Source organism: Sylvia atricapilla, chromosome 3 (assembly GCF_009819655.1).
Source record: "Sylvia atricapilla isolate bSylAtr1 chromosome 3, bSylAtr1.pri, whole genome shotgun sequence".
NCBI classification, from domain to species: Eukaryota; Metazoa; Chordata; class Aves; order Passeriformes; family Sylviidae; genus Sylvia; species Sylvia atricapilla.
Genome location: NC_089142.1, coordinates 69,178,577 through 69,192,672, shown reverse-complemented (window position 1 = coordinate 69,192,672; position 14,096 = coordinate 69,178,577). Strand labels below are relative to the sequence as shown.

Below are 14,096 nucleotides of genomic sequence, written 5' to 3'. Positions count from 1 at the left end.
ATTAAACTGTTAATTAAATGAAAAATGAGGAAAACTCATTTATTTGAGTGGTACAAGGTGAACATTTACCATAAATATCTGAAGGAAATGGCTGAGGTTTTACTCCAACTTCCTCACTGAGTTTATTATGGTGTGCTCAGAACAGTTCTACAAACTGCAATAGCATCTGCAAATAAGCAAATGTCCATCACTTAAGCCTAATTAATGAAAGGCTCATTTATTTAAAGGTTCAGATTTTTAATATTTATTGCCAGTTTGCCATGCAAGGTTCGTGTGCATTTACCCATGAGTGCTTTCATCTTTTTCTTTCTGTATTGCCATAGTGTTCTTCCTTCCAAGAAGCTTGTAATGATTTTTAACGTTTGCAAATGACTTAATGTTGTGCTAAGCTTTTTGAGATGCATACCACCAAAACAAGATACTGCTTGAGGCAGACAAATTAGTCTTATAAACTAGATCCTAACCCTATAATGATCCAAACTAAATGCCATCCTATCACTCCATCGTGTCATGCCCTGAGGGTGGAGGTGCCTAGAATTTGTGCTGTGAGGATTGGTATACTCTGGTTTCAGGTCTCTCATGAACTCAGTAAAGCTATTTTACCTTAAAATGAGGAACTTTCTGCCTTCCTGAATGGAAGCTAACATCCTTTTATCAAAATGTGTGTGCAGATGTGCTTCAGCTGCAACCTTACTTATCCCGATATGCACACAGAACAACTTACATCCCTACCTACAGTTCATCCTCTGCTTGTCAACACAGACCCATGCCCTGAAACACTTCCAGTATTTTCTTCTCTTTCTGCCTTTTTCTGGGTGCCTAGAATTAGGGATTTCACTGCACAGCTCTGCCATATCCATAGCACTTCTTGCTTCCTTTCAATTCAATAGTAGAAGATGATAAAAGGAAGCTGTTCCTTGTCAGTGTAGGAGCGCTGAGAAAAGATCCCAGTAAGCTGTCCATCAGTTCTTCACACAAACTGAGTCAAACCCAACAGTAGGCACAATGTTATTAAGATTAGACATTTGGGAAAATTCAGTCCATGTTTTCATATGGTATCAAATCTGTCTAGAATTTGCAGAATTCAGTTCCAGGAAGGATCTTTGTCTTAATTTACTGGCCTTCCTTATTCTGTTTCTGAGAGATCAGAAATTAAATAGTCTAAAGAAACAGGCAAGAATAAAGAAGGCCAGAGGGAATTTCTTGTTTACAACTGGGATATATCTGAGTTTTTTTAACTATTTGAATTAAATGTTTTTAAAACTGGAAATTCGATGTAGAAAAAGAGGGGGAATTCCAAATTTAAGAGAATTTTAAGAAGCTGAACTTCTAACTCACTAAAAATATTTAGTAACAATGACTTTGTTATATGGCTAAACACCTGCTAAAATACCTAGTGCTGGGGAAGGTGAATCAGGCAAACCTTATAAATATGATTGCTTAGCAAAAGATTCTGAAAATATGAAACCTATAATCGGGATAGAAATGAAAGCTTACTTTGAGTTGTAGGTTACTGAGTCTTAGTTGCTATATAACCTGAAAACAATGGTCTAGCTGGCTGAAAGAGAATCCCTTCTGATTCAGCAGAACCCTTTCTGCTGGCTAAGGGATCCAAAGGTCAATGTAGCAAAACAAAAGTTTAAAGAGTAGTTTTAGAGTTTAAAATATAACACAGTATGGTAATATAGTAGTTCTTATAGGCTGTATGTAGATTCTATAGGATTTTGTGTCTTGTGTTAGTTGGTCATTGAAAATTAGAATATTCATCACAGAAGGAAATATAATGTATTGTAACAAGGACCTAACTGTCTTACCTCTTTTTTCCTAACTCTCTTATCTCTTTCTCCTCTCCTTCCCACTGCTCTTTGCTCGCTCTTACCCTTCCTCTTCCCCCTGCACTTGCTCTCTCCTGCTGTCTTCCCCCTGCCACTTTGCTCTCTCACTCCCTTCTCACTTAGCCCACACCCTCCTGTTCTTTCTCCCTCTCTCTTTGGGACTTCCCTTCAGCCGAGGCTGGTGGCTGAAGGCAAGGCCTTTTTACCCACAACCCTTGCAATAAAACCACATATTCTAGAAAATACAGGTTGGCAAAATTCCTTGTCCCAGCCGTCCGCGGACTTGCCTACAACCTAGTAAATACAAACTTGCTTTATGTATCAGACACTGAAAAGCAAGGACAATTTGTCAGAAGGCTGAGAGAAGTAATGGATATTTTAAACCAGACTAATTTGACTAAGTTTTATAGTACCTTGTGTTTTGACTTCATTCATACAAAAAAAGTAACATGTATATGACCTCTGCAATGGAATTAGTCCTGCTTTTCACCTCTGCAAGTAAAAGCAGGCTTGGTTATTCACTGTGGACACAAAAATACTCATAGTTGCTTTTGTGATAATTTTTCCCCCGCCAGCTTAAGTATCTGCATTTGTGTCCAAGTTTTGCCTTTATGTGTAGAACTTCTGTCTCAAAATTCATCTGCAAGCAGAATCTGGCACAAAATTGTTTCTATTCAAGAAATTCTTGGCATCTTCATGAACATCTGGGGTAAGAATTTCGTACTTGGCAACATGTATAGAATGATGTGAGCTGGACATCCAAATCTCGGATGCAGTGTTTACTCAGATGGCTTAACAGTTGTTTGGAAAATGCCCTGTTGATAAGTATTTTTTTTAATTGCTTTTACAGACGTTTACAGCCTGGTGCAATTCCCACCTCAGGAAAGCAGGCACACAGATTGAGAACATTGAGGAGGACTTCAGAAATGGCCTCAAACTGATGCTCCTCCTGGAAGTTATCTCAGGTTAGCTAAAATAAAGGTTTTTTGTGTATTTACAGCACACTAACTGAAACACTCTCAAAGGAACAAAAATTGTTAACGATTCAAAAATGGTGAACACAAACTCTGAAGTAGACTGAAAAGTGATAGATTAAATGCATTGTAAAGAAAAAAAGAGGGGGAAAGAAGCTCTGCTTTTTGCTTGTCTTCAAAATTTTCTGGTTTGTGATTGTGTTCCAGGATATCACAGTGTATCAGGGTATCATTGATGTCATGGTGTTGTTGGACAAACCAAAAACATTGAGGATCTTGCCTTAGCCCCTAACACCTAAGAAGCCTTTATACTTAGGTTGCAAATTAATTTTATTCTGCTTTTAGCATAAACTTTTTGCTTTGCTTTTAATGACTTTATTGGATTTACCAACACTTTCAAAAGTGAGTGCCTAAAGCATACCCAGATCAATATTTAGTCCCAAATAAAAGGTCTTATTTTTCAAGAGAGTGGAACACCCAAGAACTTCTGCTAACTGATGTAAACTCACTATGTCCCTTTTGTTATGCATTATTCAGAGAGGCAGTCTCCAAGGTAAGATCAGAATGCTCCTTAATGGGAAGGGAATAGCTCAAGCTACAAACATACAAGACAGTTTAGATTTTTGCTGGAGATTTCAGTGTCAAAAGAAATTCTCCAAATGATCATTCCTTATGAAATGGAGAATCTTTTTAGAAATTATTACTCTTTGTGAGCATTTGAAAAGGTAAGTTTGTTCAAACACATCAGCCCTATGCTCTGAAGTGAGCTGCTCTGCTGTGCTGGGTGAGGTTGTTAGAAGCCATTCTTCTTGGTCAGATGTGCAAGGATTCTACGGCTGATCTGCTGGATAGAATCCAGCCTCTCTTTACAGTGGGGTAGATAAGAATGATGAACTCTGAGAACATTCTGCCTTCTTAACATTCAGCTACTGGATCAGACAGTAGCAATGAGGCAGAAGTGAAGTAGGAGGAATTACACGTATCTTCCAGATGTTTAGGACAAACAAAAATTTTACTCTGGTTTTACTGCTATATCAGAAAGATCAAAATCAGATGCTTCAACATTTGAATTTTCTTCTCAGGGTTTGGTCCAAACCTCTTTGGCATTCTTTCAGAAAAATACCTGTTAAGATAATTGCTGACTTTTAAGTAGTGTTAGGGCACATCCACTCTTGATTTCTAATCACTTTTATGTCTGTAGCAAGGTGTATATAAGAATAAACATATTAAATTTGTTGTTCTGCAGGGGAAAGGCTACCGAAACCAGACAGAGGGAAGATGCGCTTCCATAAAATTGCTAATGTCAACAAAGCTCTGGATTACATCGCCAGCAAAGGAGTGAAACTTGTGTCAATTGGTGCAGAAGGTATATGATGGATCTTGACAGTGCGCCTTGCTTAGGTCACATCACCAGAGCAGTCTGGTGGAGACCCTTGGCCACATTATGTGCACTGTTCTCTACATATGGGTGCCTCAAAAATCCCTTAATGTTGATTGCTGGGCTGTATCTGTGGAAGGGCACAAGGTGGAAATTTTTGGACCCTTGGAAAGGCATAGGGGTATAAATGAGCACTAAGCTTAGTCTATCTCCAAAGTTAAATTGAATTGTTTGTGTTTCAGTAGGTGTTCAGATAATGATCTTTTTTCTTACAGAACATTGTGGTTTTCCCCTACATTATTAAAAGTGAGGAACCCCTTTAGAAACCAGGTTGGATTCTAGGGTGTGCTTTATACAGTCTCACATCTTTAGGAGATATTATTCAGACAAAACAAAGGCTGACATCACTGCTGACTGGCTGGAACCTACTCCCACTTTATTATGAGATTTTCTGCAGCTGTGTTTCTAAAATTCAGATGTAGAGTCAAGGGAGCCATCAAAAGAAACTGTGGTAGCTGGGGAGAGATTGAACATATGAAAAAAGTGAAGTGGGATGCTATTTACTAAAGTAATTGCTTTTTTATTGTTCTGCTGTTCAGGTAGCTAAGTACCTACATGTGGTTGGCTAGCTAGATTCTGGTAGATGTAAACTGAGCTAAAGAATGCAGAGTCTCACTGTCTCTATGCCTCCATAACAGATTCAATTAATTGTTTAAAAATGACAAAGATGTGTGTAGAACTTGTTGCTCCATGAAGATATTTATATAATGGTTTCCATAGCTATTACCATATCAAGAATGATGTGGCTAGCGTAATATCCAACTGTTTTTGATTCCATAGCCTCAATGATGTGCTTTTTGTGCTTTTTCCCCCCACTCTAACATGTCCTTAGAGTAAAATTTTGCCTGTAACCTTATGATGATGATAAACACTCCTATATTCTACTGATATTTTTATAGATTTCATTTTTTTAGATTGATTTATGAGCCTCTTCTTCCTGTTTCCAGATTTCTACAGGCTTATATGTAACTTTATTCTGGCTTCCAAGCCTTGATGCCAGGGAGCTTACTGTAATTGTGGATAGAACTGGATATTCATTATGTGGGATAAGGGTATCTGTAGAAATAATGGAGAGATCTGTCAGTGTTCATGGATTTTACTATGGTTTGACCTAGCCCACTTGGTTCTACAAGTATTGCTCACCAAATGTCTTCAGTTTTCTAGATCTAGAACTCAAAATCCCAAGAAATGTGCTCCACAGGCAGAGCGCTTGTTTGAACTCACTCTTCATTTATTTGGGACTGAACTGGGTGGGTCACCTCAGTCTGAATCCAAACCATCCGTCTTTAGGCACATAGCAGAGACCTTTTTTTTGGAATTTATCATCAGTGGGGAGAAATGGGCAATTGCCACAGGTGTTTCAGATCTCAGAAGTGCTCTATTGCATTTCAGAGGTGCCTGGCTCCCTCCATCAGTTGTAGAGACTGCTGGGGCACCTAGCCCCTTTGTTCAATTAAATGACGTGGGATGCAAATAGGTGCTTAAACCTTAAACTTCTGCAGGAAGGCTCTTCTGAGAGAGACATGGCATTGAATGGACAGCAGAGGGTACTGAAGAGACAATTTATCTGTGGAAATGAAAATTACGAATTACAGATGCCTGTTTGATAGCTGGTGAAGAAATGCTGAGATTACAAAGCATGGAACAAATGAAAGGCAGTTTGTCATGTCCTGCTCTGAGACTCTGAGGCTTTCTAACCAAAACCAGCATGTAGCAAAAGGGGTATCTTGTGGGACAGAGTGGTTGTTCTCTCTGATCACAGTTTGCACAAGGCTGGAGTATTTAAACCAAGATACATCAGCTTGTATCTGCACCCAAAATGAGCAAGCCAGCCCTCTGCATTCCCGTCTCCATTTTTTTACCCCATTTGTTGCTGGTCACTACTGCCAGGGTACTCAGGTTGGGAACAGCACTTGAGCACTTTCTGAAGGCAAAGCATCTGGGATAGCTCAGACCAGACAATGAAAACATTTAAACTAACCCTGCTGTTCTCCCTCATAGCAACTGGCATGGGTTCAGATGCTCTGTGATTTAGGTTCTCAATGATAATTCCCTTTGGGAACGTGGAGAGAAAAAGGGGAGTAACCTGTACCAGCTTTTCGGGCACTCGCTGCAAGTTGACTGTCCTTGCATCCAGTATTAATTTTTTCATGTAGCAGGAGGCCATACCTAGTAACCCAAGAGATTAAGGTGATGGTTTAGCTATTATTCCCTGTTTCTGGAATTCTCAGTCTGTAAAATGGATGTATTAAAAGCAAAACCAAATTAATTGCCATTTTAAAAACCCTCTAAATTCTTAGCTGGAAGCATGGGAGAAAAATTCACAGCTACTGTGATGACTCAGATGCAGAGAGGAACCTGTCATTGTAAGACATGATGCTATGCCAAGTATGGCCTGATGCCCACATTAGATTACATCCATGTGGGCAGGAGCAGATAGATTCACGTGCCTCCCCCTCCCACTCTAAACAGGTTGAACACAAAACCAGCTCTGGCACAGACTTGTTTAGTGCCCTGTTAAGTTTACTGCATCCCCTCTACTAAATTTGTTACCTAAGGCACAGCATTGTGCTGATGCAGCAGTGCATTATCACATCTGACTGGGTATGGTTTCACAGTGTGGGACCTCTGGCACCAGTGTGTGTTTAAAGAGTCCCTGTGCCCCCTGGAACTGCATTCTTGCTCCCACACTTCACAGCCCTGCCCTCTCACTTGGGCTGACAACTGTTGCTGTAGCTCTGCTGGAGACTGGATCAGAAATCTGATCTGTTTTTAAAACACACTCCACTTTTTTTTTTTTTTTTTTTTAATTCCCTTTTGTTACATTTTTCATCATTGTCGACCGGGCAGTCATTACGGTAGGTTGGAGTGAGTGCCAGCAAGGAAGCAGAGCACAGTCTCCTTAAGTTTGTTTTGTTATCAAAGTCTACAACCCCTTAACTCTCTGCCCCTGTGTGTGAGCATGGGGCATGTGGGCTTGCCTGAACCCATCTGTTTGTGCATTCTCGGAGTTACATGGATGCTTGGAATACTTTTTAATTTCCAAAGCATGAAAGTTTTGTATCTAAATCTGCTGAGGATCATGTTCCATTATCTGACATACTGAATGGTGAAGAGCACATAGGCCCAAGGGGAACAACTGGCATTTAAAATGGGGCCTCAAAATGGTGATTCTGTGGGACATCAGTACAAAAATAAAATTAGTATTTTTAAGGGTCCAGGGATATTCTTTGAAGTCATCATGATTATTGTTCTGAGTCTGATTTCTCTGGGCTGTCTATAGCGTGGCGAGAGCTGATCACTTTTAATTGTGATGCTGAGGAGGACCCAAATTTATCTGCTCTGACCTGTCAATGAATCATTGACAAGAGTTCTTGTCATGACCTCTCTCCACTGGTCATGAAATGAGACTACAGAGTTAAGAAGCTAAAGATAAAAACTGTGAGAGTAATCCTTATGAACCATTCACAGTCCAAGACTTAGAAGTTTTCCCTTAAGTTTTAAAAAAATGCAGTAACTCCATTTGCAAGGTACTTGCATCCTGAATAAAATCAACTAGATATGGAGAGCCACAAAAGACAAGTATTCTGTTAATTGGAAATAGTTCTGCATTGCTTTTCTGGGAAGTGGGAAAAATGTTAAAGACTAAATGATCTGTGAATCTGCTACAAGAAGGATAGAATAAACAAATAAATAATTATGAAAATAAAATAAAATCAAAGCAGAAAAAAACCCGGGACTAAATCCTTTGAGAAATTGCTTTGCTTTACTTTTTCCCTAGACATTTTTTATTGTTTCCCCTTAATTTTCTCTTTTCTTTTTTTCTGTCTTCATCCCCAGAAATCTGTAGCTTTGTGTATGTGAGAGGTAGGAGCTATATTCCAGCCAGAGGAAGCAGGCAGTGTGAAAAAAATTAATGAAGTCTTCTATTGGCCTGTAGAGGAAAATTATAGGAATGAATCAATACCTTTTTGTCACTGATACTTTTCAATATTTTAGCAACTTTGTTTTCCTTCCTTGTCTTGTACAGGAATCTTTTTGTTGTTGTTGTTGTTGTTGTTGTTGTTGTTGATTTATGCTAGCAGTTTTTTGATAAACCAAAGCTGGCAAATCGCTTGAAAATCCTCCTGAGGCACAACACAGAAAATTCCTTCTCTTGCTCTTTCATTCTGTGTGTGTGTACATACGGATATGTAAATCAAAACAGTGATGTAGTGATTATGCAAATCTATTAAGTGATTGCCTGACAATCAGCAACTGCCTCCTGAGTATTTAAATACATTTATTTCACATTTGAAGAAATTTGTCTTTACTGTATATATGTATCCGACATCAAATCAAAATAGTGAAGTGTTGGTTTTTATCCAAGTGACTTGACTTGCCCCAGGAGGAGGGAATAAAGAGAAGTAGCTACATGCTCTAATTGCCATTTGGTTTTTTTTGTCTGGAAGAGTTTTGTTTTGAGATTTGAGGTCTCTCAGGACCAGTAAGGCAGGATGCATGGAAGGCAAGCAGAGTGGTATAAGAAATCTGGAAAATTAGTGCAGAATCCAAAGGCAAGAAAGGGAAAATAGCCTTTTGTATATAAACTTGAATTATCACACTAACAAAATAAGTATAGGGTAGTCATGAGTTACATATTTCCTATCACATTTGTTAATTCCAGAGGTTCAAATGACAGCTTGTGTCACGTCCTACTGCCATTGAACATGTGTCTCAAGTCTCAGAGACACCAGCTGCTCTTGTTCTGTAAAAGTTGCCCCTGGATTCAGGCAATTTTAAGTAGCTGAGTGCCTGCTTTTTCTGCTGGCACCTCTATTGGCATTTGATGTTAAATAGAGGAAATTCCTCCTGCTGCAAGTTCCTCCTGCTCCTTGCCCAGAACACCAGTGGGCCCCCAGGCAGACACAGCTGCTTCACTTTGTGAGGAAGGCTGGAGGTGACTTTTAAGTAGGGGAGCAGCTGGTGCCTGCCCTGCTCTGCTGCTCCTTCAGTGTGAGGTGACTGGAAAGTCAGTCTGCAGTCCCACCTCCTCCCTTCCCAATGCTGCACCCTCCTTATAGCCTCACTATGTTTTTCTAAGTCTCTTGACTTACTTTTCAGAATGATTTAACATTACCACCACACTAAAGTGATCTGGTAGTACATTTTTTGGTGTTGAGAAGTTAAAATGGTGTCACTTATTTACAATGTGGGAGAATTGGATTCTGACTGGGCTTGTGGCAGGGATTCCCATGTTCCCTGTGTTATAGGTAGTCTCAAGCAGTCTTGGAACAAAAGTCTTGGAACAAAAACCCCAGAGGCAAAACCCCCCAACCCATTTATATTAAAGATACTTAAATATGTGTATGCTTCAGAGCTGTGAGGCATTGCAGCCTTGTGGCCACAGCTCTGAACAGCTTGGCAGGAAGCTGTGCAGCTCAGTGTCAGGAGGTGCTGTGTCGCTTGAGCTGTTCTTCATGTCTTGTCTGGGCTGGCACTAGACGTAAATTCTCAAACATATCTAAATAGTATAGTGGAAATTCTGAGTACCATTTTCTTAAAAAGCAGTAGTTAATGTCCTATAGTTTCTTAAAAATTGGGATAAGACCCCGATGTTTTTTGGTTGTGTTGTATTTGAAAACTGTTAATACTGATACTGTTCAAACTTTCAATATTTGCCTTCATGTCCTCTCTAAAACCATCCTAAAAGGTAAAGATTTCAAACTGTTACAACTACCCAGAGGGAAGCCTTTTAGCATGGAAGGACTGAAGTGACCTTAACCTCAGTAACCTTCAGTCCTACTGACAGAGTAGCACAAGCATGAGTTTGTTGAAAAATGAATCCCGGTGAACTCTGTGTGAGTAAAAAATTATAGTAGAAGTAAAATAATTTATTAATTACAATGTATTATTTATAGAAATAGACCATCAAATAAGATGAAATGGAAAGAAACTTTTAAACTACTAATACTATATCTATTTTTCACCTTAGAAATCGTGGATGGCAATGTGAAAATGACACTGGGTATGATCTGGACTATCATCCTTCGTTTTGCTATTCAGGATATTTCAGTGGAAGGTAAGAGTAATACAACTATGTTAAATAATTAAGAAATTTGTTTAAAGGCATTTAAAAATGAATTGTGCATAAGTGAAAGGAGCATTTCAATTTTTTTTTTCACAGAAACTGATACTGTAAGCTCTGTGCCTGGTGACAAAATGAATTTCTGGCGAGAAAATTATTTACTCTCTTTATCTTGACAGAGACCTTGAGCCAGCCTTCTGAGTACAGAGGTTCTGGTCATGTCTCTCAGCTACAGAGGCAGAAACATGACTGTGTTTCTGAGCTTCTGAGCTGTACCCTTTGTGTTTGGTTCCATTTCCAACATACATTTTTAGTCCTCTCCATTTGTCACATTCTTTGCAAATAAATATTCTCTGATTATATGTCTCTTCTTTCTGTATATCACTTTTTCCCCACAGTGTTTCAGAATTTTTTTCCTAATTTCCACTTGGTAACTGCCTCCAAAAAACATGTTGCTACAATAATATTTAAATCAAGTCTATGCTTTGAAAGTCTAGGATTCTAGAAACTAATCTCAATTTTCAACAAAAGTAGAATAGTTTCAAAGCTCTGCATGTTGTCCTGCCCACATAATTGGTGGGATATTAAATGTTGACCTAATGGTTTATTTAATAATTTCTGACCTTTACTTATGCACTCAGATGCCCATAGGGTTCAGATAATAAATGTATCTTTTGGGCACTTAAACCTCCCCATAGGCAAATGAACTGAGACTATGAGCATATTTCATGTAGGCACCAAAACAATATTTTATATCTATTTGCATTATATTTTTATTGGGTATTTTTCTCCAATGTACAGTCTGCTGTCCAAACAATATAATTCCTTCAATTTCTAGCATCCCAGAAATTCTGTGCGGGCTGAGACTCTGATTTTAACTGACCTATGTATTTTAATGAAATTCCAATAGTCCATTTATATGAACATCTTTTAGGATTCAATATTGGTTTATGCCATTCAGTTTCAGGTGGCCAATCACATTTAAGATGACAAGAAGTTAATTACTTGAGCACTTTTAAAATTTTTCGTATGTTTTACTTCCTTGTGTCTTTTACAGAGACCTCTGCCAAAGAAGGGCTGCTGCTGTGGTGTCAAAGGAAAACTGCTCCTTACAGAAATGTGAACATTCAGAACTTCCATCTTAGGTAAACTTCCATTATTTCAAGAGGTAGAAGCAATTTCAAAAATATTATGTCAAATTATTCCCACGGTTGTGTACATATATATTTGATCAGACAATTTTGCTCCTCACTGTTAACTAGACTTTTTTCAACTTCTCCTGCTCTGTCTTCAGAGTGTTATTTTGGTTAGCCTTTAGCATTGTTTACTATGACTTCCAGAGTTACTGTTTAAAAGAAAAAGATCCTGCTATATACGGAATGAGCATATTGCATTTTTGGAGCTGCTTTGTATTGTATGGGAACTCCTGAGTACTGCAGCATAGTGACTGCTCTCAAATGAGAGCTACAGAGAAGTTCTTCTGGCAAAAAGACCAGTGTGTTGAGCATGTGAATATCTTATTATGATGAATCATATTATTATTATTAAATAAGATTAAATTGAAAAAAACCTTTTTTCATTTATTATTTTGCAATGTACATTACCATAAGGAGCATAAGATGCACTTGGTACATGCACAACAGCAGCACAGTAAGCACATTTGTTGACAGAATCAGGCTCATAACCTAAGCTGGAAAATTTAGTGAAGCTCTAGCCTTGTGTTTGTGTTTTCATTAGGACCTAGAATGGGAATTACAGGCCTTATACAGATTGCCTGGTTTGGAGATTTCACTGGGCTAGTTCCTGAATCTGTGGCACTGGCCTACCTCATTAAAGTGCATGACTTACCATTTGCACTGCTTAACCAGGTGATCTTTCCTTTCCTTCTAGTATATAAAACAAGAGCGCTATATTAGTGTTTTGAATTAATTCTTCTTTAGGTATTAATGTGTAGTACCTAAAGCACATTTAGTGACAGAGAAGACACAGTTCGTACATACATTCCAAGATAAGAAAAAATTCATTTGATTTACAGTCCCTGTATTGCCTTTCAGAGATCTGAAATTTGTTATATGTTACTTTCCTAGAATATGCAAAGATATATTTAATAGAACTTTATGGATCACTGTAAGTGATCAGAATCAGTGTATTACAGTGTCAGAATCTTAGTGTATATATGTACATGCACTGGTGTGATACATGTTACAGGGAAAACATCTTGAATGGAAGTACCTTGATTTATGTTTGGGTGGATTGGCTCCCACAGTATTACTTTGCTGTGGGCTATCCAGGTAATTTTATTTTACACCTTTTTGGGAAAAAAAATTGTTTGGTGCTGAGTTTGATTTGGTTTTACATCCTAGATTTTATGTTACACAATGTAGGCATATTCTGCTCAATTTTTTTTTTTTTTTTTTTTTGAGCTGTTGTGTTATCTGAAGTACCTACCCAGACATCTCAGTAGTAGGGATTTTAACAGTCTTAACATGTTTAGGCTCACACAATGACTGCACAGGACAAGACCTCAAACCCTCAGTCCCTGTGATTGCTTAAAGTGTTTACATAAAGTATCTTTCAGAATAATTGCTTTTGGTTGAAAGGAATCTCTCATAATCTTTCCAAAAATATGTTATTTGTAGCTCCATTCATTTTCTGTTCTTGCCACAAAAGGTAGCGGGTCTGAAGTCAGGGTGAAGTGTAAGAGCTCAGATCAAAGCTGTCATATGTGTGAAGTGTTTTAAATAAACTGGGCTGAATTATGATTTCTTACTTCTCTGAGCACATGGTTGTGCCAGCAAAATTCTCAGAAAGAACAGAGGAAGAGCCAATTGCTTCAGCAAATTCAAGTAATTGCAGGTTTGCTCTCCTTTTATTTTTTCACAATTACACTGTGAGTGTAATGGGAGATGATGCACTTTCATGGATGAATGTGTATTTGAGCTGTCCTAGAACATGTCCTTAATTGCATGAATTAAGCAATTGAAATCAGGAACTGTTGCACAAAATGTACATTGCCTAGAAAGTATATGAAGTCTACATGGAGTATATGGAGTATACCTTCAGTGTGCATGGACTGCAGAGTAACATGTACTATAGTTAAAGGAGTACAGTAACAGTGGAGCTCAGGGAGAGCTGACAGGACATAAGTTCGGGATTTGACAGAATTCCTACTTTAATTAAAGCCTTGAGCAAGGATAAAACTGAAAAATGCCATGACTTTATTAACTAATTTTTTTTTCCATTTTATTTTTTTGTTGTAAAGCTGGAAAGATGGCCTTGGATTATGTGCACTTATCCACAGACACCGACCTGATCTTATTGACTACTCCAAGCTAAATAAGGTCATCAGTCTGGGTGGTACAGCATGCTGTCCTGCAGTGATTTGGCTGGCTTCTGGTTTGCTTAGCATGTTTTCTAAAAGACAAGTTGAAGAGTGCATACTAATTCTGACTGACTTTCTAAGGTCCTTCCCAAAAAAACCTCAATGACACAAGGAAGAGGATCTCCTGACAGTCCTGTGTCCTTTTCTTCCCATAACAAAGACTTCAGTATTTAATTGCAAATAATCTGACCCTCAGATTCTGGCTATAGATGAAGTCTTTACACTGCCCAACATGGATGTTAAATCAAATAGATTGGAATTATCTATTTACTGCTGATGGTATTGTCCATCCTGTTTTTATCTGGTGTAAATGACTGTAGATTGCAGACCAGTAAACACTGGCATGACCTAATTAATCCTAAAATTCCTTAGAACAAACACTACTCTTGCTAATTAGGAA

General features: G+C 38.3%; 1 protein-coding gene across 1 annotated transcript in view; it reads left to right on the top strand.

The window, feature by feature from the left end:
* Positions 1-14,096, top strand: part of ACTN2 (actinin alpha 2) — a 68,985-nt gene that overhangs the window by 21,354 nt on the left and 33,535 nt on the right. The window contains exons 2-6 of the mRNA XM_066315674.1: positions 2,686-2,800; positions 4,056-4,175; positions 10,222-10,308; positions 11,372-11,459; positions 13,577-13,655. Of these exons, the coding sequence (XP_066171771.1) occupies positions 2,686-2,800; positions 4,056-4,175; positions 10,222-10,308; positions 11,372-11,459; positions 13,577-13,655 (489 nt within the window). The remainder of the gene's footprint in view (positions 1-2,685; positions 2,801-4,055; positions 4,176-10,221; positions 10,309-11,371; positions 11,460-13,576; positions 13,656-14,096) is intronic.